This window comes from Vigna unguiculata, chromosome 7 (genome assembly GCF_004118075.2).
Source record: "Vigna unguiculata cultivar IT97K-499-35 chromosome 7, ASM411807v1, whole genome shotgun sequence".
NCBI classification, from domain to species: domain Eukaryota; kingdom Viridiplantae; phylum Streptophyta; class Magnoliopsida; order Fabales; family Fabaceae; genus Vigna; species Vigna unguiculata.
The window spans coordinates 243,160-268,630 of NC_040285.1; the positions used below are offsets into that span (position 1 = coordinate 243,160).

At 30.2% G+C, this 25,471-nt stretch overlaps 2 protein-coding genes across 3 annotated transcripts; both read left to right on the top strand.

Annotated features, from left to right (window-relative positions):
- Window positions 1-1,017: 1,017 nt before the first annotated feature.
- Window positions 1,018-3,727, top strand: LOC114190350 (50S ribosomal protein L28, chloroplastic). The gene is made up of 3 exons (XM_028079198.1): window positions 1,018-1,167; window positions 1,277-1,393; window positions 3,166-3,727. Exons 1-3 carry the CDS (start codon window positions 1,095-1,097, stop codon window positions 3,396-3,398), a joined length of 423 nt encoding a protein of 140 aa, XP_027934999.1. The 5' UTR covers window positions 1,018-1,094; the 3' UTR covers window positions 3,399-3,727.
- A 7,006-nt stretch (window positions 3,728-10,733) lies between these two features.
- LOC114192131 (protein argonaute 10-like) lies at window positions 10,734-18,180 on the top strand. Of its 2 annotated transcripts, none has more exons than XM_028081739.1 (22): window positions 10,734-11,162; window positions 12,150-12,691; window positions 12,917-13,125; window positions 13,292-13,441; window positions 13,523-13,656; window positions 13,746-13,855; window positions 13,956-14,062; window positions 14,187-14,325; window positions 14,406-14,522; window positions 15,043-15,150; window positions 15,243-15,314; window positions 15,409-15,531; window positions 15,615-15,774; window positions 15,916-16,037; window positions 16,194-16,331; window positions 16,430-16,572; window positions 16,710-16,772; window positions 16,854-16,917; window positions 17,034-17,169; window positions 17,258-17,331; window positions 17,473-17,599; window positions 17,712-18,180. In XM_028081739.1, exons 2-22 carry the CDS (start codon window positions 12,269-12,271, stop codon window positions 17,909-17,911), a joined length of 2,919 nt encoding a protein of 972 aa, XP_027937540.1. In that variant the 5' UTR covers window positions 10,734-11,162; window positions 12,150-12,268; the 3' UTR covers window positions 17,912-18,180. The 2 variants fall into 2 exon arrangements, with proteins under 2 accessions (XP_027937540.1, XP_027937541.1); XM_028081740.1 differs by having other exon boundaries at window positions 12,255-12,691.
- The last annotated feature ends 7,291 nt before the right edge of the window (window positions 18,181-25,471 follow it).

A 25,471-nucleotide genomic window follows, 5' to 3' on the forward strand; every position in this document is an offset into this window, starting at 1 on the left:
GGTGATTAAAGAGATGTAATTATTATGAGAAAAATAGAAGATATATAATCTAGAAAAATCTCTAAATGTCTCCAAAATGAGTGTATTTGTTTTTAGTCTGGGTCTGTTTTCTTGTGTACTTAACATAATTATAGAAAAATCTCTAAATGACTAAAACATGAGTGTATTTGTTTTTAATCATAGTATGTTTCCTTATTATACTTAATATAATATGGTGTCTCTGTTGTTAAAATTAACATGACATGTAAACCTAGACGGATTTGTAGTCACATTATGTTTGTATTAAGTGTACTTAGGACATATACAATTTTATAATGTAATTAGTCGATACATGTAATCTTTGATTAATCTTTTACAAACACTAAATACAAGGTTGTTGGTATATTTTTATTTAGTATATTATGAAATGAACCATGGAAACACGAACTTATAATACAAAAGGAAACCATGACGAAGACGAGCATACTTAAGTGTGCTTGAACACTAAGAGTTAGTATTAATTGTGTTTTCCTTAAGTGAATTAGTTTGATATCACATCAAAACAATTATAATGATCTCAAATCATATTTAATCTAATTAAGATTACATGTAATTTAAATTTAATTTAAGTTATACTGAATTAAAAATATCCAAATGAATATACGTATGTTAATACATGTATTTTAATTTTAAATACAATCTCTTTTTATTGGTTTATTATTGGATTTATGTGATAACCAAATAAAGTTTTTTAATTAAATTAAACTCAGTTAAAATCCTTTGAAATTTTTCTTACAAGTTGTTTACGTTTTTAAACTGGGTGAAAATTATTCTTTCACTAACAAGAAATTTGCGTCATTAATATCTCAACATAGTGACAATTAAAAATCATCACAAAACAATAGATATAAATCTTGTAATTTAAGTTTATCATAAAAATAAGTGTTTCTGACCCTATTCAAAAGAAAATTTGAAAAATCATAAATAAATAAAAAAATAGATATAAATAATATGGATAAAATTAATTATAATTTTTTACATCTTATCCGGGTGCAGGGCATGGTGTGTGGGTAGCAAATAGTAGGGAGTGTGAAGAGATAACAAACGCAGAGGCAATGACAATGGCAATGGCAAGTTCTGCAAGCTGTGCGGTGTCGTTTAGGAACAGCTTCGCTCTCAACAAACCCTGTAACACTCATCTTCTCTTTCTTCCTTCTTCCTTCTTCCTTCTTCCATTCTTCATCTTTGATTCTGTGTTTGTGTTTCTGAAATCAATGGTTTTGATTTTGACTTTCAGCGGATCTTGGGTTTGTGACCTCGCAGTTGAGCGGCATCAGAATCTGCTGCCCCAAACTCCCCACACCGCCCCTCACCGCTTCTCCCTCCTTCCCCGCACCTCTCCCCATCGTAGCCAGTAAGCAATTCCCGTTACTTCTTCATTTCTCTAACTTTCACTCAATTCGTTAACCCTAACATTCATGTTGCTTCCCATTAGTAATTAGGAAACGTATAGCCAATTCCAAATTTTGTTCCTCTTCTTTTAATTATCTCTACCAATATACTTCCTCTACCCGCAAAATCTTAAAATCACCGCATTTCCAGTCTTGAGATATTCAAAATTGTACTTTTAATCTGTAAAGGAAATTATTGCTTGCGAGAGGGAGGTTATTTTAGTTCAATTGTTTCAGTAAAAAAATATTTATTTTGTTTTTAATATATGTGACTGTAGTTATCTTAAGATAGAGATTATAAAGATAATACCAAATTTTAGTATCCATTTCTGAGCTTATTTACTCTTTAAATGCTAATAATACTAGTTATGTGTTGTAGTTATACACTCACCGATGGCAATTTCTGTTTTTATTCTTACTGGAGGAGTATATGGTGCAATGTATTCTTTTTAAGTGTTGGAAAAGCAGTAGCCCGGCTAAGTTGTGACTCTCTTTGGAATTGCCGAAACTGCAACTTCAAGAGTGATGGTTTCTTTAGTCCCACGTCAACCAGTGATATGGTTAAAAAGGAATATACAAGTAGGGTAAAAACTTCACTTTACAAACCTGATTGAGTTAAGTTAGATCCAAACCCAAATTATAAGATTAAGTAATTGAGTATCAGCGTGATATATTTCAAACAATTAAGGAAGTGTATGGTGCAATGTATTTCTGAGATTATAGAGTATCAGTATGTATAGTGTATTTCTAGAAATTAAGAGATTGTTAGTGTAGGGAAACAAAGGCTTGGGTATTGTGTGAATTTGGAAGAACTAATACAGAGTGTTAATATAATATGCTCTATGTTAATTGCTCTGATTCTTTCCGTCAGTAAAGCTATCATATTGTTTTCTTTGTTCTCTGATTTCAAATCTTTATATAACAAATGATGAAAACATTTTTTTTTGTGGTTTCACTGTTTCTTAATTTCACTATTCTGGAAATTTTTTGTTTAAAATTGAAAATAGAAAATATTTTTCAAGCAAACGTCAAGAGAACATGCATAACTAACGATTTCCTAATATCGTCACTTGTTGATGTGAGTCTACCTCACTGTCATTATTGTGTGATACTTAACTGCAATCTATGAAGCACTTATACTTTTAGATTCTTCGCTGATACGTATTGGTGAAGTGCCCACACTTTGGAAACATTCATATCTAATAAAACTACAAGAAACATAAAGTATTTGTAATGCAGAAACATGGAAACATTGTCTCTTCATAAATAAAAATGGAAATTGTTTTCTTTATGTATTATTTTAAAAGGGTATAAGATTGACAGTGCTATTCCTGTATATAAATAATAGAAAGTAAGTTATATATTTTTTTATTTTATTTTGGTAATGTCTAATAAATTTGTTTATGAATTGGATATGTACAACTGCAATCATATATTTATTATATTTTATAAATTTTTAAATGTGCATCTTACACATATATCTTGTCATTTTTAAAATAAAATTTTCTTTTGGCCACATCGAATGCGTGCATCATAGACTGCAATCATGTTACTATGTTAAATTTATTATTTTGGGGGTTAGATATAGTGCATTTTCGGGCGGGTCACACCTTGTGATCGTTTGGCTACAAGGTTGAATAAATTTTATTTTGCTGATTCAAAAAGAAAGAAAGAAAAAGTAGTTGGTTGGTGATTGATTCTTCTAATGATGTGATTTTATTGTTTTTCTTTTCAGGGAGAGTTTGTCCCTTCACTGGAAAGAAATCAAACAGGGCCAACAAAGTATCATTTTCAAACCATAAGACAAAGAAACTGCAGTTTGTGAACCTTCAGTACAAAAGAATTTGGTGGGAAGCGGGGAAGCGCTATGTAAAGCTGCGTTTATCAACAAAGGCATTGAAAACCATAGAGAAGAATGGACTTGATGCAGTTGCAAAGAAGGCTGGAGTTGATCTCAGGAAGAAATAAGAGTACCTAATTATGGTTTTGTAACAGAGTGGAAGAATACATTCATGTTCTTTAGATTTTTCTTATCCGTATATTATTTTTCAGAAGCAAGTTGTATTGTTTGTAGAGAAACAAGATATGGAGAGCTCATAGGCAATGAATTTCACTGATGGAAATCTCTTTGATAAATCCCTCGTGCAGCTTATAATGTCCATGGATATCACAGGATCATTAGTGGCTGCATAAATGTGAATTATCCTACTAATATTTTTTTATGTATTTTGAATTGTAGTCACCACAACCAAAAAAGCTGTTGGCAGAGTCTCTGGTTTTGGCTCTTAATATGGTAATCCCCTTGCAATGAAGAGAATAAAGTGAATGACTATGATAGGTACATTTATTATCTTCTTATCTATCAAGTATGTGGAGATGTTATATAAATCAGTGTCATATTTAGAGAGTAGAAAATGCTGGGTTTGGAAATCACTATTAGTTTTGTAATTCTTTAAGCTGCTAAAAGAACAAAAGTGTTTGTTTCAAGGTGTAAGTTTTCATCGTCAGAAATAGCATTTAAGAAATATTATACCTGGAAATGTTATTCTGTATGATAGGTTTAGTTGACATTTAGTTTAATCACAAAATAATTAAAATTTAATTAATTGAAAAATAAACGTTAAAAAGAAATGAAAATAACAAATTCATGAAGCACTTCTCTCCAAAATTCACTGGAAAAGCCAAAAGCACAAAAAAGCAACATATATAGGCATAGACAAGAAGAAAAACATAGTCAGATGAAGATTTTATTGGTCTTTGGTCACTTCATTCATTGGGATTTGAATCTTATAAAATAGTTAACAATAAAATAAACACTTCCAATCATCAATAAATAACATAACTGTTAATATTTTAACACATAGATGATTTGTTACGTTGTACTATTTTTTTTTTCAAATAAAACTCATGTTAGGTGTTATTATAATGAAAATTTTATTGAAGAAAAGAAAAAAAAAACATAAAAAAGCTAAGTAAATGTATGAATGAAAATTTCTTAACATATTAAGAGATTTTTCATTGGGTCGCTTTCTTATTTTTCAAAAAAAGACCTTTAAAATTTTTTAAATTCTTGTTTCGGAAGATTTAATATTAACATTTTTTTATCAACCTCTATCAAGTTTTCTTATAGTTTAAACTAGACCATCATCATTTTTTGTGTTAGAATTTTTTCTCTCATCAACTCTATCAAGTTTCCTTATAGTTTAAACTAGGTCATCATCATTTTCCGTGTTAGAATTTTTTCTCTCATCAATTATATTAGTTCATTTCAAAACTAATTTTAATTTTTTCACAAAATAAACTTCTTTATTAGTCAAGAAATTACAAACTATCTCAGAACCACTATGAGGTAATTTTAGATGCTATAAACCTTACAAACTATTGATGGGAGTAACATCTTACAAAAAATGCATATCAGCCAATAAATCAAACTCCACCGTCACATCTATAATGGAAACGTCTAGACACAATTCATTCCAAACACATATATTATTATGATTAACCATTAGTGACTTCACTCCCAAACTAATTTTTCACTTTATAGGAACATATCCTTTCATATTTGATATGTGTACCTCTATTTTAAATTACTTCACAAAAACTTTTGCCCTTAAATGTTGGCTGATTTGGGGGATAGGGCACACTCATTGTTTATATCATTGTCAATACATGAAATTTCTTCCTAAAGTAATCACTTATTTTTCACTTTGGTTCTTGATAGGAAAGTTAAGAGGTCACTATGGTACACTTTTAACATAATCATACCATAGGAACCATGCATATAAAAAATTCTTCAACAAAACAAAAAAAAAAAGGATAAAAGAAAATAGAGAAAATCTTTTATTGAAATGATAATGTTGGGCCTTTATTTGCAATGAACAGTTGCAGGCACAATAAAGCAAAAAAGAATCAAATTGGATTTAAAATGTCTCTTTTCTCTTAGCTTTGCAGCTGATAGGCCCATTACCACCTCAAGCCTTTTGTCAGCTCCAATAAAGGCATAAAGTGGATACTAAAGCAATTGCAAAAGTTTGGGACACTTTCAATGAAAATCATGTCACAATTTTTATTTTTTTTTACTTTTCAATAAATCATCAACTTCGTCTCCATTATTGTTTTGGAACTAAAGTAGTAAATTTAAAGTAACATTACTAACACAGTTCACACTTTTTCAACCATCGGCAAAATTCATAATTTCTTTTTATTTTATTTTTTGGTTTGAGTTTGCCAACTACAATAAACACTGCATTTTGGTCTTAGGGAGTACTGAAGTGGCCCAAATTACTGTACGGAACATGGATTGTATGGCCCATGTAAAAAGATAAATTGGCCCATGGACTTTAGGACAGTTGTGGGCCCAAATCAAACACGTAAAAGACAAAAATCTATATCTTTTCTCTTTGAACTTGTCCCACTTTCTGTCTTTTTTATTCTAGAAAAAAAGGTGAATGTGGGGCTTGGGCTATGGGATTAGTGGATGATAACCATATAAATAATAAATCATTTACTAATGAGTAAAGTTGATAATAGAAAAAAGGTTATAATGCACATGCTCAGTTTTCTGGTTCAGTGACTTTCTTTTTTTCCATATCATGCTCGAATTTTATGAAACTATTATAAAAATTTCTCCATTGGATTTTTAATAAAGTTGTACAATTCAAAACTTAAATTCCAGATTATCTGCTAATTAATCTGCGAAGATAATCATAATTATTTATTACAAAACAAATAAATTGTAAAATTATGTTTGAGAATAAAATTTAATTGAAATTTTATGAATGATTATTAAATTTTACAATAAATTGTTTTATTAGTTAAATTATTAAGGCAAATTATGCATAGAGGTAAAACAAATATCAAATATCCATCATGCACAATTTCCAGACACAACAAAACACAAACCCTTAGACATTAAAAGAGTAATTATATAGTTTATAGAATTTTATTATGTAGTAGTAATAATTTCATAATGAATAAGATCTTCAATTGATGGAAGAAAATAAGTGGTTAGTAGGCAGAATGTGAGTATCATTATGATGGCAAGCATGCTTCATAATGGGGAGAATTCCACCAACATATATCTTAATGCATATTCTTTTACATGACCTTGTAATTCATAATATTTTTCATTTAAATATATGTGGGTTATTCTTTCTAAACTCGATGGATAGTAAATAAAATGCAATAATATTTTAGGGTTTTACTATAACTAGTGTGCAACTGTAATATTATTGAAGATATTAAAAGAAAAATATTTTTTTAAATTATATAAAAACAGATTAAATAAATATTAGGGAGTGCATTTTTTAAGTTTTTATAACATTATTTTTTACCTTTTATTGGTATTAAGTTTTGTGAATAAAATCAACTTCTCTACGACTTTTATTTATTTAATCCAAGTTTATATTTTGATTTTGTATTATTTTATGTTTGTTTATCTTTAATCTTTATTTTTTTAATGTGTGTTTGAAATAAGTAAATAGAAAATAATTTTGATGGAGAAAAACAAGTTAAAACTCAATGAAACATGAATAGACAAGAAAAAAAATGGTTTTTAAAGAAATCACGTCGAGGGACACGAGAATCGCACCTAACACTGCAAACATAAAGAACTCATTTGTAGGGTTATATTGTCATGGACTACCTCTTGAACGGCCAAAAAACTATTGTTGGGCACCAGGTTAACTCGTTGGACGAGTTGGTTGCTCGTTGTGCGTAAATGATAATCCAAACCTGTAGTATTCGATTCACTAGGCAAAAATATGCTCGTCTAGCGGAGTACGAGTCAGAGAGCATTAACTTTTATGCTTCGCTGGGCGAGAATGAAGCCGTTAGGCGAGAATGTCAACCATGACACACAAATATGGGTATTTAATCATGTTTCTATGAGAATTTTATGGCAATCCTAATTTTGCACAAATAGAAATATCTTGAGTGTTTGGAAAAGGCTCTCGAGAAGGATAAAGGAGAGTTTTCCAACATCCCTAATAACCTCCAAGAGCCTATATAATATAGTTGGCTAGGATCGGTCATCGCCTAACTAGGATAAACTTTTTATTGTTCCTAGGTATTTTAGGGTTGGATATCGTGAAGAAGATAAAGACGTAACAATTTCTTTATGGTATTAGAGCATATTCATAACATGTTTTGTTTCCGTTGCCTTCTCTAATTCTTTTTTTGTACCTTGCAAGATGACTTCTTGTGATGAAGACAAGAATATTCAATTAACACATAATCTTGACCAGTCAGTCTCTTATCCCCACCGGTCCTTACTATTTGTACCTAGGAAAAAGTTTTGTTATGATTCTTATCTCACCACATTTAAATGAAACTAATTACAATTCTTAGAATAAGAACATGAAGAGAGCCAAATTGTCCAAGAATAAGTTGAATTTTTTTTTTACGGGTGCATTAAGACTCCTTCCAATGACCCTCTTTACAAAGCATGAGAAAGATGCAAGGTGATGATCCTTTCATGGATCATAAGAACCTTATATGAAAATATTGCAAAAACCGTGATCGAAACAACTAAAAATTTATGGGGACTAGAGATTTAAAAAAAAAAATTACTTTTGAGTCTCTAATTTTTTTCAAGAAGTGCACTCAATTAAATAATGAGAAAGGAACATCACCTAATATTTTAGAGAATCAAACATACAACATTATATGAGAAGAGTTGAAATATAAGAAAAATAAAAATGGTGAAATATATGATAGCCGGGAGACGATGATAGAGTTTTGAAAAATAGGTGATATGAATATGAATGTGGCATCATTGAATAAAGTTGTAGCAAAACATTTCCATTTGGAGAAAAAAATATATAATGTAGTATAATGTGTTTCTTTATAAGCCTTGTTCTGAATACACCTTTTAACCTTCACTCAACTTTCATACTAAAGAAACAAAAAAGGTAATTAAGCACCATGATAGTGATGATGAGATCATCATCATCACTTGTTTTGTTTTCAACCCTAAGTGGTGAATGGGTTGAATGAGTGAGTGGGTCATGCATACATGCATGCTATGTGTACATGCTACAAACATAGCATAGTACACTTCAATCAAATATGTCTTAACATTTTTCATTTGTATTATTAAATTAAACATAATCTTATTATTGTAATAATAATAATATTAATAATAGAATGAAAAATGTAGAATATATTGGGATTGGGAATGTTGCATTGTTTGGGAATTCCCAGTTTTGTCCTCAAAGGATTCGTCTTGATCTCTCTCTCTGGTGAGGTCTGTGGAGGGTAATGATTTGATGCAATAAATGTATTATGGAATCATGTGAGCATGCATCCCAAACCATCCAATAACCCATCATTATCTCTTATAGGACAATTATGCTCCTCACTCACACCACTGCTCTAAATCTTTTTTTCACTTTTCCTATCTTTAAAAAATTTAAACAATTCTCAATCAATCAAAGCAAATTGAGAAATAGCATTTGAGCTAAATTTGATGATTGTTGTAAAAAGTACAAACATAGATATGATGTTGATTATTGCTTCTATAGTAGTAACCTCTATTACATCTAGGAAGAATATTGTGTTGATATTTTTCTTAGATAATCATTTGTTATAGGAAGAGTTTGCATTTATGGAACTCCACAAAACTTAATTTTCACATTCTTATAAAATCAACAAGGATAAACAAACCCTACAAAACTAGTAAAAAAAAATAAGAAAGAGAGAGAAGACCCAAGTCTATACCATAAAAAGAAAAACACGTACGTGCATGGAGACGTGAACAAATCCATTACCTAATACATGATAAATATCAAAGATAACAAAATAAAATTCAAAATAACGTCCTTTTTAGTAAAATGAGATTTTTTTTTATCTCTAATTATTATAAATTTCTAACATTTATATATAATAGTTTTAGATAGTTTGAATACACCCACCATTTGTAGGGTATAGTTAGATTTTAGAGAGTAAAGATTGAAGTATGGAAAATCATTGGAAGTGGAGAAACACATATTGAAAAAGTTAAAAGTGAGGGAAGCATAAGAACAAATAAGAAATTGAAGAAAATAGTGAATCATAACCCTGTCAAAGTGGTCCAAACAACAACACAAAATAAAATGTTCTTGGTAGGATCATACATAAACTTTTTTTGGGTTTCAATCTTATATAATCTTCATTTAAATATCAAACAGGTTTCATTTACATGTTCATATTCCTATGATTTAAAAAAAAAACATAGGAATATGATAATAAGCATGGGATGGTAGTGTCTGCAACAAAATAAAAGATAGATTGAAAAGTATAATGTGTTGTTGTTGGGGTCAATAAGTAATGATCCACTACCAGGTTTCCAACATGCAACCTTCCAAATTACACTTGAGTGTGCTTTCATCAAAAACCTACTTCCATTTCCCACCGTCGGATTTCATTTCTCCTGGGTCCCCACTCATCATATCATCATACACAACACAACAACTCCTCCTGCAAATTATTTCTATTTTTCGACAACCACTATAAATACTAATCGATTACTAAATCAAAATTACTTTTGTATGTTTTAAAATTACAATTAATTATCATTAACTAGTACAGTGAAATGTAAAAAATAATAATCATTACAGCTACCTTAAAAACAAAAACAATAGTGAGCTTAGGTTTTGTCTCTCACACACTCACACCCCCATGATCCAATGATTAGCATTAGCCAAAGGCACAGTGCACCCGCACCCCACAAAGTGAAGAATCATGAACGAGGTTCAAGCGGAGCCCTTTGGTATGGTCGTGAATCTAATGATTTGAAGGCATCAACCGTGCAAAGCCCTGGCCCACAGGACGGTGCCGTGAACCGAGAAGCAGTGAATCATAGCGCAAAACTCCAACTAAAGAAAGTGGCGTTAAAAAGAGAGAGTAACATAACAGTTGGAAAGTGGACCCCACCAAATGGCGAAAACCATTGAATCGACCGTTACGAGGCTTACCCAAGCAGAGCGTAAGTGGATGATGGGCAGTGAACACTTAAACAAAGTAAAGATTATTGCGACATTTGCATTGGGACGAGGAAACAGATTTTACTATCCAATTTCTCAGACCAACACAAACAAAAAACCTTTCTCATAATTACGTAACTCACCAAATTGTTTTTCTAATATTAATAATATACTTGCATATTTAAATTTATTAACTTGTTAAACTCTTCTGACATGGGTATGGAAACTGTTTTCTTGTACAAGTTAAAGATTGGTTTTTTATTTTTGAAATGAAAAAGAAAACAAAGCATACATACATAATAACATTGCAGAAACCTGCAAGAGAGAGGACTGCAAGTTCGAATTATTCTTCTTCCTTGTATCATTGCTTTTATAATCCTCAGTACCTCTTTTGGACTTATTACCCTCTCTCTCTCTCTTTCTTCAACTTTCACCATTTTTTAATATCTCTCTCTTCATAGCCTGTGCTGCTACAACAACAAGGGGTGTAATGTAGGAGAGAGAAGAAGAAGTAAGAGGAATACAAGAAGGGAAGGCAGAGCCTTTTTTTTTACACGTGATAAAGAAAACACCAAAAGCTCTTTTGCATGCGTGTATAAGATTCATCACCACCACCACCACCACCATCATCTTCTCCCTTTATCTTCCGTTTTCCCTTCTCCGTCTTTCTAAATTCTCAACCTTTCCATACACCCCCACACTAGTTTTCACGTGGCTACTACTTGTTTAGTTTGCCATACGGCCTTATTTGCTAGCAAAGAGAAAGAGGGTGAGTTCAAGTTGTGTTTTTTTTCTTCTCCTTTTTATGTTCTCTTGGTTTAGTCGATTTTCATTTTCTGTTTTGACTTTGTTTACGCTTCAAGGCATTTGTCGGAGAAAGCATTTTGTTATCTAGCATAGCCTTTGCATTACTTTTTTTTGTTATTGTTTATTTATAATTTTTTTTTCTGTCTGCAAATCTTCTAGACAGTGATTTTTCTGCCCTTTTCAATGTTTATTCTCTTCACTTAGGATGTTTTGTTCTTGATTTTTGTTTTCTTCTGGTTGTTTTATTCTTTACTCCAAGGCACTCCTTAAAGGTTTGTTTCAAACCTGTACAGTCAATATTTTTATTCCAATTTTTTCGTTTGTTTATTTGTTCAAGTGTGTTTTTATTTTTTTGTATGTGCCTGTGTTTGGTGATGTTTTCAGTTTTTGGTAGGAGGAGACAGGTCTAAGGAGTTGGTTTTGTCTTCTGGGTATTTTTCATTTTCTGGGATTTTCATATATATGTCTAATCATATTTTTATATAATAAGTTTTTCTCTTCCTTACACTCACTGATTAATCTTTTTTTCTTGCTACGTTTGTTTGTGATATTTCGTGAGTGTGACAAAAAACTTTATAACCGAGCTCCATAATTGCATTGGGATTTCCTTTAAAGCAAAAGGGCAGAAGAAAATGTTGTCAAAATTTGCTTTTTTTGTGATACTTAGCCCTATGGTTCTACCAGCTCACCATTTTTGGGTTTGCTTGCTGAAACAAGGGTGACTTGTTGGATTTTTTAAGTTTTGCAAAGGAATAGTAATAATGTTTGTATCCTTAAACAATGCATGTACTTTAAAGTTTTCACAGCATACCATCACCATATTTTACTTTATGCATTAGTCCACTGAGAACACAACTCGAAATAATTAAGTTTTACTTTTTGGGTTCTTACTTTACAGCAATTACTACTCATTGATTTTCTATCTTTGTTTGTTTGTTCCTGGCTGAAGCAATTGGCACTGCTTTGCTGTTATAAGCAAAGACTAAACGTCAAAAACTGGTCATCTTTGACAAAGTGTGCTTCTTCTTTTGTGTATCCATTGGCCACCACTCAGCACAAAAGGTGAACATGCCAGTGAGACAGATGAGGGAGAGCTCAGAACAACATCTTGTTATCAAGCCCCATTTGCAGAACCCCATGAATGGAGCTAAGAAGGTTCCTAGAGCTGTTCAAAATGGCAAAGGTCCACCACCACCACTGCCACAAGAACCCCACAACCAAACTTCACCTCATGCTAGGAACAAGGGGAGAAGAAGGAGCAGAGGTGGCAGAAAATGTGACCAAGTGGATGTTTTGATGAGACCTATTGTTACAAGTGGTGTTGAAAATGGAAGCACCATGTGTGGTGAAATAGAGATGGGATACCCTACATCAAGCAAGTCTTTGAGCTTTGCTCCTAGGCCTGGCTTTGGCCAAGTTGGGACAAAGTGCATTGTGAAGGCTAACCATTTCTTTGCGGAGTTACCAGACAAGGACTTAAACCAGTATGATGTAAGCTCCTTTTGCTTGCTTGACCTCTATCACGCTACTGTTGCCCATTTTTGGAAGTATTTAAGCTCTTCCTGTTATTCCCTCTTATATGTGCTGTTCAATTGCAGAAGGATCTGAATGGGGTTATGTTATTGCTGTCCTTTTCCCAGTTGTAACATTTATGACTCCTTAAATTTGGTCTGAAGTTTTGTTCTTTTTGTTTGTTGCCCTTGCTGTGTTTTGTAGGTCAGTATCACCCCTGAAGTCTCTTCCAAAGCTGTGAACAGGTCCATAATAGCAGAACTCGTGAGGCTGTATAAAGAGTCTGACCTTGGGATGAGGCTTCCAGCATATGATGGCAGAAAAAGTCTGTACACAGCAGGGCCACTTCCCTTTTCCTGGAGAGAGTTTAAGATAAAGGTTGTGGATGATGAGGATGGAGTTAATGGCCCCAAGTAAGATTTATTGCATATATACAGTTTAAACATACTGAATATATATGTATAATAATCTCATACTTTAATTTGGCTTTAAAGCAAAAACATTTGTGTGTATCTACCGTATGTATGCATCTGAATTAAGTTCAATTCCCAAACCAACTGACACTTGCCCCATTTTCAGAAGGGAAAGAGAATATAGAGTGGTGATCAAGTTTGTTGCTAGGGCAAATTTGCATCACTTGGGTCAGTTTCTGGCTGGTAAACGTGCTGATGCTCCACAAGAGGCACTCCAAATTCTTGACATTGTATTAAGAGAGCTATCATCTAAGAGGTAGTTTTGCCAAGGAACTGACAGAAAATGTGAATTTTTATGTTCATGTTTTGTCTCTCACAAAATCTTCTTTTTCTGTAGGTTCTGTCCAATTGGGAGATCATTCTTTTCACCAGACATTAGAACACCCCAACGGCTTGGGGAAGGTTTGGAGTCTTGGTGTGGATTTTACCAAAGCATAAGGCCTACTCAGATGGGTCTTTCCCTCAATATTGGTATGTCACTCACCATGGATATCATTTGCTGAGGGAACTACTGTTTTTATAACTTCAATTTCTGATTGTACTCTTCTTGCATTTCATAGATATGGCTTCTGCTGCTTTCATTGAACCTCTTCCAGTTGTGGAATATGTTGGCCAGCTATTAGGAAAAGATATCCTGTCAAGGCAATTGTCTGACGCAGATCGCATCAAAGTACTTATATGAACAAAGCTTGCTTAGATGATTTTTTGTATAGTATATTAGTACCATTAGTACTATAAAACTTACAGAGCTACTTTAAGATGTCTAACAGATTAAGAAAGCTCTTAGAGGAGTTAAAGTTGAAGTAACTCACAGAGGGAGTGTTAGAAGAAAGTACCGAGTTTCTGGTTTGACTTCTCAACCCACCAGAGAACTTGTGTAAGTAATGATTCTGATTTTATGATATTTTAGGATTTCCAGTATCTCTTTTTGTGCACCAAGTTCAAAGAAGTTCCAATTATTTTCCACAAGTTATCTTAATGGCAAGGCTGTGTCTCTTTAGGTTTCCTGTTGATGAGAACTCAACTATGAAGTCAGTAGTTGAATATTTCCAAGAGATGTATGGCTTCACAATTAAATACACTCACCTTCCTTGCCTTCAAGTAGGAAATCAAAAGAAAGCAAATTATTTACCAATGGAGGTAAGGGGAATTCCTGGTAATTGACATAGCTTATTTTCTTTCTAGTAATTATTTGATCATTCTTACTTCTGGTTCCTCAGGCCTGCAAAATTGTCGAGGGACAACGCTATACGAAAAGGTTAAATGAGAAGCAAATCACTGCTCTCCTGAAAGTTACTTGTCAAAGACCTCGTGATCGTGAAAGTGACATTTTGCGGGTATTTTGTTGATTTTGAGTTGATGAACATTTGCTCTAAGCAGTTTTACAGTTAAAATTTCTCTCTGCAGCACTCTGAATGTATGACTACAAATAAACTAACATGCATTATTGTCCTCGTAATTTGAAAAAAAAAAGAACAATAACTGCACCAATGTTTATATTTGGTTTCAGAACCACTATTTTTATGTTGTTCACTTTTCATTATTCCTTCCTAAAGTGTACTTAGCAAAATTATGTTCTAACCCTTGTCTGTGTGTCACTTACACCTTGAAAGTCAGAATAGTATAAAACTTGCAGACTATAATATGATTCAAACAATGCTGAAATTGGAAGATGCAAATGATGTTTCAAACTGCAAAGCCCGTGAGGGAGATCTTGTAGAAAAATAAATCCTACTAAATAAGTAAAGTTGAATAAGGAAGAATGCATGCAACAATGACACTTATATCTCTACACTTCGAGAAGCTAAAATATAAATTTGGACCATCAAACTTACGATTCAGTTTTTCTTCATGCAGACCATTCAGCACAATGCTTATGATCAAGATCCTTATGCAAAGGAATTCGGGATTAAAATAAGTGAGAAGCTAGCGTCGGTAGAAGCGCGAATTCTTCCAGCTCCATGGGTAATGTGCTTCTCCACCAAAATAGATGCAAGATAAAACATACTATTAATTCTTTTGCCATTATTCATTGATATCTAGTACATGTTTGCCAGCTTAAATATCATGAAAGTGGGAAAGAAAAGAATTGTTTGCCCCAGGTTGGTCAATGGAATATGATGAACAAGGTATTGTTTTCATGATGAACATTGATATTACGATGATCCGTTTTCAAGCAACTGTGAATGTAACTATTTCACCTTTTGTTGTTGAATGGTTCAGAAAATGATAAATGGGATGACTGTGAGCCGGTGGGCATGCATAAATTTTTCACGAAGTGTACAAGACACTGTTGCTCTCTCTTTTTGTACCGAACTAGCTCAAATGTGCCAAGTATCTGGCATGGTACTGTTCCTTCTATTCTCTTGTTTATTTTTGAAGAGTGAGCAAGCTTTCTTCTTGAAATTCATATTGATTTTTGGTTGTAGGAGTTTAATCCAGAGCCTGTTATCCCCATCTACAATGCCAAACCCGAGCATGTGGAGAAAGCTTTGAAGCATGTTTACCATGTGTCATCGAACAAAACCAAAGGAAAGGAATTGGAGCTTTTATTAGCAATATTACCCGACAACAACGGTTCTCTCTATGGTAAGCCACCTTAATGGTGATAAAAGTGCATGACTAAGTATTGCTGTTTTGTTTCAGTTGACAGACATATAAGTGCTGTTCCAAGTTTAAAAGTTCTAAATGCTTATAACTTCATATAACTTTTCCTTTTTTTGTTTTCAGGTGATCTAAAGCGTATTTGTGAAACTGACCTTGGTTTAATTTCTCAATGTTGTCTGACGAAGCATGTCTTCAAGATCACTAAGCAGTACCTGGCTAATGTGTCTTTGAAAATCAATGTCAAGGTTTGTTTTCAACTTCTGTCAATTGTTTGACAATCCTGTCATTTTTGGTTTTGCTGGCCAATGTAGTCAATCCTTGCTCAATGGATATTGTCAGAACTGTTTCTCTTTGGAAGGCTTCCAACAACTTAATGATCATTTAACATCTACTTAATGCAGATGGGAGGTAGAAACACTGTTTTGGTTGATGCCGTAAGTTGTAGAATACCATTGGTTAGTGACATACCAACTATAATATTTGGAGCAGATGTTACCCACCCTGAAAATGGGGAAGACTCCAGCCCTTCAATTGCAGCTGTATGCATTTTGATCCATTTGTCTTAGTTTTTATAATATTGCAGTGAATCTTTTGGCTTGTGGTTGCTGATATATCTGTTACCATTACCAATCTATAGGTAGTAGCATCTCAAGACTGGCCTGAAGTGACAAAATATGCTGGTTTAGTGTGTGCTCAGGCTCATAGGCAGGAACTTATACAAGACTTGTACAAAATGTGGCATGACCCTGTTCGTGGCTTAGTTAGTGGTGGCATGATCAGGTAATAATACTAGAGATTTCACATCCTCTTTTCTAATTCTCAGTGTTGTTTTTTTGTTTTGGAATTATGGGATTTTGACAATGCAAGTTTCACTTCCCCCCTGCATCTTAAATATTTTGTTCTGTCCTTTTTTGCAGAGATTTGTTGATTTCCTTTAGAAAGGCAACAGGACAAAAGCCTCTAAGGATTATATTTTATAGGTATGTAATTATGATACAAGGGCTAGTTTTTTAAGCATTATAGTTTGTTGAAACTGTTGTGCTAACAAGAACTTCTAACAGGGATGGTGTAAGTGAAGGGCAATTTTACCAAGTTCTACTTTATGAGTTGGATGCAATTCGGAAGGTGAGAATCAGAATTTTTTACACATTCTTCTCACATACGTTCTAATAGGTCAATTTATAAACACATGTTGTGACAAGAATACATATATATATATATATGTATGTATGTACTTGCAGGCATGTGCTTCTTTGGAACCAAACTATCAACCTCCAGTAACTTTCATAGTTGTACAAAAAAGACACCATACAAGGTTGTTTGCAAACAACCACAGGGACAGAAACAGTACAGATAAGAGTGGAAATATATTGCCTGGTATGATGACTGTACCTGAATAAATGAGCTTCTTTTTTTTTTGTTTAAAAGTGATTATCTAATTAATTAGATAATTTTTTTTTCTCAGGGACTGTTGTGGATTCTAAGATCTGTCATCCAACAGAATTTGATTTTTATCTCTGCAGTCATGCCGGTATCCAGGTGGAAGATAGTTTTATATCTGTTCTATGCTGAGCTTTATGATTAAAATGTTGATTATGAAGAAAAATATTTTTTTTTGCCAAAGTTTTGATAAATGTCATATTTGTTTTTGTTAAGATTGTTGTTTGTGTTATGATGCAGGGTACAAGTCGTCCTGCACATTATCATGTTCTTTGGGACGAAAACAACTTTACAGCAGATGGAATCCAATCTTTGACAAACAATCTATGTTATACATATGCCAGGTGTACACGCTCCGTGTCTGTTGGTAAGCCCTTGTCATTGATTTAGTTAAAGTTTGTTTCTTTATATTATATGTATTGATTGAATTCTAATTTGTTTGCAAAGTATAAATCTTAATGAATTTGATTCATGTGCAGTTCCTCCTGCATATTACGCACACTTAGCTGCATTTCGAGCACGGTTCTACATGGAACCAGACATGCAGGAAAATGGTTCTTCCGGTGGTGGTGGCGGCGGCGGTGGTTCGAAGGCAACAAGAGGAGGTGGAGAGTGTGGTGTGGTGAAGCCGTTGCCAGCTTTGAAAGAAAATGTGAAGAGAGTAATGTTTTACTGTTAGATTGTGCAGTTGTAGCAGATGCATAAAATGTTTCATGCGACAATGTTTTCCCATGATTATAGTTGTAGAGGCTTTTGGTTGGACAATGAGAGGCACATCATAGGTTTAGTGTTGCTAATTCTGAGTTCCAGCCATCACCAAAAATTGTTCAAAGATTAAATTAGGCATCGGAAACAAACTTCATGAATCAATCTTTATTGTAGAAATTTTTGCCTAAAGGGGCATTGTAGATGTTCAAATAGTAGAAAATTTTCAATTCTCTGCTCTAATTGTTATTAACTGTGTTTTGAATTGGTAATGCAAAATTTTTATCAACGACTTCAGTCATAGGTTTGATTAGTTTGAGAAAATGTTTTTATTTTTAGTTTGTCTCATTTAAGAATTTATATAGGAAATGGTAAAGTTATGTTTTTTTTATATATTCTATGTTTTTTTTAATCTTTCTTTGCATAAATATCAGGAAAAAGAATAAGACAATGAACACAAAATTTCAAATATAACTTCTTAAATTTATCTGTGATTTAGGATCCAATTGGAAAACAACTCACCACCCTTTTAATTGTATAAGAACTTATGTTGTATTTATTTAAAATTCAGGAAGTTAATATTTATTCATAAATGCTACAACAATTTTAAATGTTTGTTTCACATCTGCAGAAACATCAAGTTTTTATTTTAAAAATGTAGAAATATGTTTGATGGTATGAAAATAAATTAAAAAATAAAACGTAAGTAACTATTAACGTACTAATATTATATATATCGCAAATACATCAGAATAAGTTATACGTTACTCTCTTCGTTACTTCTTTTCTGTCTCAGCTCTGATAAAATTAGGTCTTTTTAATATTTCAAAAATATTTTATAATTTTTTTTCTTAATTTCTAGAAGATTTAGATATATAAATGTTTGGTTATCATGATCACGAAATGTTATAACAAATAATTATTAATTGTACAAAAAAATATACTTTAAATCATTAATTATTGAATACCGGATGCTAGCCAAAAATTATAACTGTAATTCTTTTATATAAAAATACATTTATTATGTTAAGTGAGAATAAAATGAATATAATAAAAAAATAAATTGTTTTTATTATAATTAAGAAAATTTATTACTATATTTCATCAGATTTAAACATATGTTTGATGCAATATTTCATCAGAGTTTTTAATATAAATAATATGAAAAAAATAAAATAACTTTTTAATAAGTAAAAATTAATTTATGTAATTTTTTTGAAGTTTACTATTATTATTATTATTATTATTATTATTATTATTATTATTATTATTATAAATAAACAGTAAGAAAGAATGATTTAGTCATTAAGAACCTAATGAGGATTTGTGTGCTAAATTATTTGGACAATTTGAATGATATTTTGCATTAAGCAAGTATTAATATATAATGAAAGTATTAATATGACTCCCAATGAAGAGGAATACTTTGTTATTTTATAAACCGTTATATAGTTTGTTAATAGACTTCAGTTTTAGTTTTACATAGAATCGAAGCCTAGCCTATATAACTTTTGGATGTATCGTATGATTAAATCTTTCGTCAACTACATAGTAAAAATGTACAATATTATGATTTAATATACTTTGTAATAACTATGTGTAACATATATTTGTAGGATATTTAAAGTGTTATGATTTAAAATTGTTATTTATATATTATTGCATTTTGTTGTTTTGTTTTTGTCTAGATTCATAATTGTTGGAATTTTTTTTTTATATATGTTATTGATATCACTTTTATTCTAAAACTTTAAAAAAATAGTATCATGAACATTTATTTTTATATAATGTTTAATTTTATCTATTTTATTCAATATAAGACTTTGACTAACACTTAATTATTTCTAATAATAATAATAATGTAAACACAGAAAAAAAATATAATAGACTTCAATTATAAAAAAAAGTCAAAATATATAGTGAAAAATAGACTTTGGTTATACTATAAACATAAACATGTAGTCGAATAAACTTCAATTATTTTCAGAATCAAAACTTATTATTCTATTCAAGTTTTAAATATATTAGAATAAATTTCAAAATGATTTAGAGAATAGTTTTCGGTTGAAAAACCTATTCATTTTTTTTCAATCTTATTTTAATTGATTTTAGCTTTAGTAGTGAAGACTTTTATCTCGCTTGAATATATTTTGATTGAAAAAATCAAAATATAAAATAAAAATGGTGCCAGAAAGTTTTCACTACACCGGTGTTTATTTTGCTTTGAACTTAAAAAAAAAGGTATTAAATCTTTGTTTTTTTGTGTTATGAAAATGGGAAGGATGAGATTACTCGAACAGTTGAAGATTAATTTTTTTATTTCTTCTAAAAAAGTAATTGTTCTTACTTATTTTCTATGCATACCAAATTTCATTTGGGAAAAATTTTAAAATATAATTTCACTTTTGAGTTTTTTTTTTTTAATTTGGATTATAATAGTTGAAATTTTCTAAAAGAGAGTAAATTGAAATAAAGAAAGTATTGTGTCAATCTTTAAGGACGTGTAACAGTTATCTTTGTTTATGAATTTGAAACTTTGAAATAAGTACTGATGGAAGAAATTAACCTTCTATAAAAAATATTAAACTACATTAAAAAAATTACCCTTTTTAAATGTATTCGTTGTTTATAAATTATTATTAACAATGCTTCTCAAAGAATTTTTTTAGATCTAGTTTATAACCAACTAGGATACAAGATAATTGTTGAAAGAAATATCATAGAGTGAGATATCAAATTTTGTTTAGTATAGAACTTCAATAAATAAAAAATGTAAAAAAATGACAAAAGAACAAATTATTTTTAAAAAAATCAAACGTAAAATTTATGCAAAACCTTTAAATAATTAAGTATTAAGGTGTCTAATCAAGTTCATCGAACATTGAACTACTAAAACTTTTTTTATTTTATTAATATAAAGAGTCATTGAAAATTTGTTATATTTTGGGGGATTTTCCATGTTGATTTCTTATAAAGATTTGTAACAGAAGAACTTTCCGCTATTTTCCCATAGCTGGTTGATACGCAATTTCTCATAAATAATTAGTAATTTTATAATTTAAAATTTCGTAAGAAATTTTTAAATTATTTTTTATCAGAAAAACTTTATGCAAAATAAAAAAAAAATGTAGAGTAAAATTTTATGTGAAAAAAAAAATCATTGTAAATGACTTTCTGAAGAAAAACCATTTAAAAAATAACAAATATTTTTTACTGTAAATTTAAATTTGGTAGATAATTTTTTTGTGTTAATTTTGAATTGACATAGTTTGTAAAAGATTGTGACATGATGAATAAAAAATTGTATGGAGAAAAGGTATATACTATATGGAGTTGAACATGTGAAAGTATAAAGAGAGAAAAATGGAAACTTGTGTTTTGGCTTTAGATGGTGCAGAGATTGCTTTTCATGGACCTGGTTATGCTGCCTGTTCCTTTAGCCTCTGTTTCTCACTCATAAATAAATAATAGTAAAATTTCTATCTTAGGTAATAATTAAAATTTCCATACAAAACTCCAAAATTTTAGTCATCTTCTTCTCATTAATAATAGATTCTCTCATTCATTGTCAACAATCTATCACTGCAAAAATTTGTTTTTTCTCATATATGGAACCACAAGTTATGGCTATCACCATACTCAAATTTAAATTATATATAAAATCTGGAAATTCTTTTTTTAAATGGCTTAAATATGTTTTTAGTCTTTCAAGTTTAAGTGAAATTTAGAATTAGTCACTCTTCAAAATTTTTAACCAATTTAGTCCTTCATTTTTGGAAATGCGTGAATTTAGTCATTTTACTCAAATTTTGTTAAGTTTATTTGACATTCCAAACGCGTTTTACAATAATATTTGAGTTAACATAAAGAGAAAATGTGTCAAACAGAGTAAACAATTCAAATACTATCATGATATACATATGAAACGTAAGATAAACTTAACAAAATTTGATTAAAAACTGAATTCACACATTTTTAAGAATTAAAGACTAAATTGGTCAAAATTTTTAAAAAAATAACTAATTCTAAATTTTACTAAAATTTGAGAGATAAAAAACATATTTAACCCTTTTTAAATATCAGTGCAAACATGATGATAATAACGTTTATTTTCAAAGATTTTTTTTTTAAATTATAAGTATATTATAACCTAGAAAATGGCAACATTGTATATCGTATGAAATTGCCAAATAACCTAACATATACTATTATTATAACATGTTTTAATCATCATAAATAAAATGCTATTTATTCAAACTTGCTTTTGGACTTGATCAATCTAAAACTGACTGGTATAATTCCTTAATTCAAGTAACATATATAGTAAAAGTGTATCACTATTATTTCTAAATTCTGAATTTCAATCTAAAATTGGCCATCTTATGATTTTAATTTATGTATGTTACATCATGCTAAGAGGTAAAAGAACAAATTTGCATATGTTACAAAGAAATCAGACGTAAATTTTTGAGCAATTGTTCACAAAAATTTCACTATCTCATTTTTTAAGTTGATTATTTTTCTATAGAAAGCTAAGATAAAGCTCTCTATTTTTTTTTCTTGAAAGCAAAACCTAGTTCACATATACATTTAAAATCCTAAAATTGCGATCATGTGCTCATTTTTTATGTAAGCCTAAGACTCTGGTTTTGTATGGTTAAATATAAAAATAAACCCATGTTAAGATATAAGTAAATGTTTTTTGTCTAAATTTATGTATGATCAATTTACATCAATATATAATCTACATTCATTTGATGATTAAGTTGGAAAACAAATTTGTATCCACATATATCTGTGGTCCGTGGATACTAAATATATATTCTGAGTAGTTGATATGATTAGTATTTAATTATGTCGTAAAAGATTAACTTTTTAAAATTTATATTTTGACATAATTCAATAAAAATTTATTTTTTAAAAAGACTTAATTAATTTGCATTAATATTTTATTGAGTAATTTGACTTAAATTTTATTTAAAAAATAATTTTAATCTGAATTATATTTTAAAGATTTATTTAAATAGTTTAATTTAAAATATTAAAAAATTGAAATATAGAAAAATCAATTAATATGCATGAGTAGTCAGGTATATAAAAGAAATTCAAGGATGTTTTTTGGTGAATGTATGTCCCCCACTTGAAATTAAATATTCTCTACATTGTTGGAAAATGAAGGGAAATATCTCTTATATTGTTAACTAACAAAATCAGAATAATTTAATCTCCATTTTTGTTTTATGATTATGATATATTGTACAGATTATCGAGAACTATATGGTTTCAAGTGTGAAAACCTTTCTCATAAACCCTAAACCTAAACTATATGTTTTATGATCACATCTACGGTCTTCAATTTCATAAACTATTCCTTTTCACTCTCTCTAGCATGTAAAATAAAACTAAATTTCCAATGATTAATTGAAACATAATTAATCCAAAGTACATTGAGATTTAAAGTAAATGGAAATAAAAAATTGGCACCGAAAGAAGATCCTTAAGTGATGGGATGTGTATGGTGGTAGAAGTGTTATAGATAGATAGATAGAGAGAAAGAATATGGAAAGAAAAGATGGTTAATTTTGCATCTTCATGAAATGAAATGAATGTTTAGTAATGCATGTCTAAGCTTCCATAGCCATGCAAGAATGGTCCCCCCATACATGTTTTCTCATCTTCTTCTTCTTTCTCTTTTTCATTCTCACTGCTAAATTGCTTAATGAAATGAAATGAAGTGTGAGTGTGTAAAGGGTCCCCCACTCTCCCAACCCAAACTCCATTAATGCTCTTGCAATATATGTACATACAAAACACTCACTATCTTCTCCACAAAAATGCATGGTGTATTGTTGGGGTGACAACATTCATTTGGGACCACTTTTACCTACTTTCTTTTGTCTACCTCTTCAATTTTTTTCTTTTCTTTTCACTCCTTTCTACTTCCCTAACACAACTATATCTTCTAATATTCTATACCATATCTTCTGAGAGTTGCTATATATAATGCTCCTCACTCCTACTTTTCTTTCATCCATTCTATATATCAATTACACTTCCATCATTTCTTTTCTTTAGTTCTAACTCTTTCATCGTATCATCGTATCATGAGATTCTACTGGTTGAAGCTGCCAGCGTGATCTTAACTTTTCTTTATTAAAGAAAAGATTAGATTACGTGGTATCTTCACCCAGTTGTTTATTACATGAATGTTTTCTGTTTATTTCGGTAATATATCTTTATTAGTGTTTATTCATGTTAATATATCTTTTGTTAGTATTTAGAAAGGAAGAAACAAAATATACTTTTAGATTGATTTATCTCCATTTTTATTATTTTCTTTTTTTAAAATTTAATAATTAAAATTAATTACTCATTAAAATTATTAGATTTAATAAAAGTGAGTAGTTATAATAAGTATTAAACTCTCTTTGAAATTATTTTGGAATAGCTTGATCTATCTACTTGTATAAAAGGAGAGATCAAACTTTTCTAATTAATATTACTCCCCGTCTTAATCTTTTTTTTTCTTTCAATTTAATGGGTTTACCAAATAAATCAACTTTAACTCTTATTAAATTAAAAACATTAAAAATAAAGATGAAGAACCAAATTTTAATTCTTATATTTAGGATGATCATATGTTTAATTGTTAAGCTAATTAATGAGTAATTATCGTCTTCTTGTTTTCTTTGAATCTAAGTTTAAGTAGTTATTCATTTATTTTCCCTTGATTAAAATTTGGTATAACATGGATATGCATTTGAATGATTGTCTTTTCTTCTGTTAAAGTCTAGACGACTTGTTATTTCTTAACTTAAGCATTTGAGCAGCATTTGACAAATTTCTTTGACAGAGAAATAAATAAGAAAAAAAATTATATAAATTAAAAATACAAAACATTAAAAAATTGATATGAAATAACTTTTTATAAATTAGTTTATATATGAGTTCATTTCTATTTATGAATATCATTTAATTTTTTATTTGAAAGTTATTTTAAAAATGTTTATCTAGAGATGTTCTCAATCCAAATCATTAATGGTTTTAAAATCCATTGTTTTTGAATGTTGATGTTAGAGGATGAATATATCTAAACTCAACTCTATGAATCAAGGTTTGCTTATGAGGATTTTAGAGGATTGAATTCGAAGGATGTATTTGAATAGAGGGTTCTATTGATCAATGTTTAATACTTGCCTCTTTAGTGTTAAAGTCAGAAAACGAATGTCTTTGGATTAAGAACTTTACGGGTCATGACGTTTTTGTGGTCTGTTATAAAAAAATATATTTTTTTAATATCATAAGTTTTAAACATTAAACGAGTTTATTTTCAAAATTGATATTTTTCATTTTAGCTCAGCCACCTGTTTGTGATTGTGGTTTCCACATTGTAATTTATTATGCGAGCATATGATCGTATAGGTTGAGAAAAATGCACAATATTAAGAAAAATGGTCATTATTAACAATGTTTGGGAACAATTTGTATTTTTTTTCCTTTTCAATAAAGTTTATGATTTTTTCTTTTCAATAAA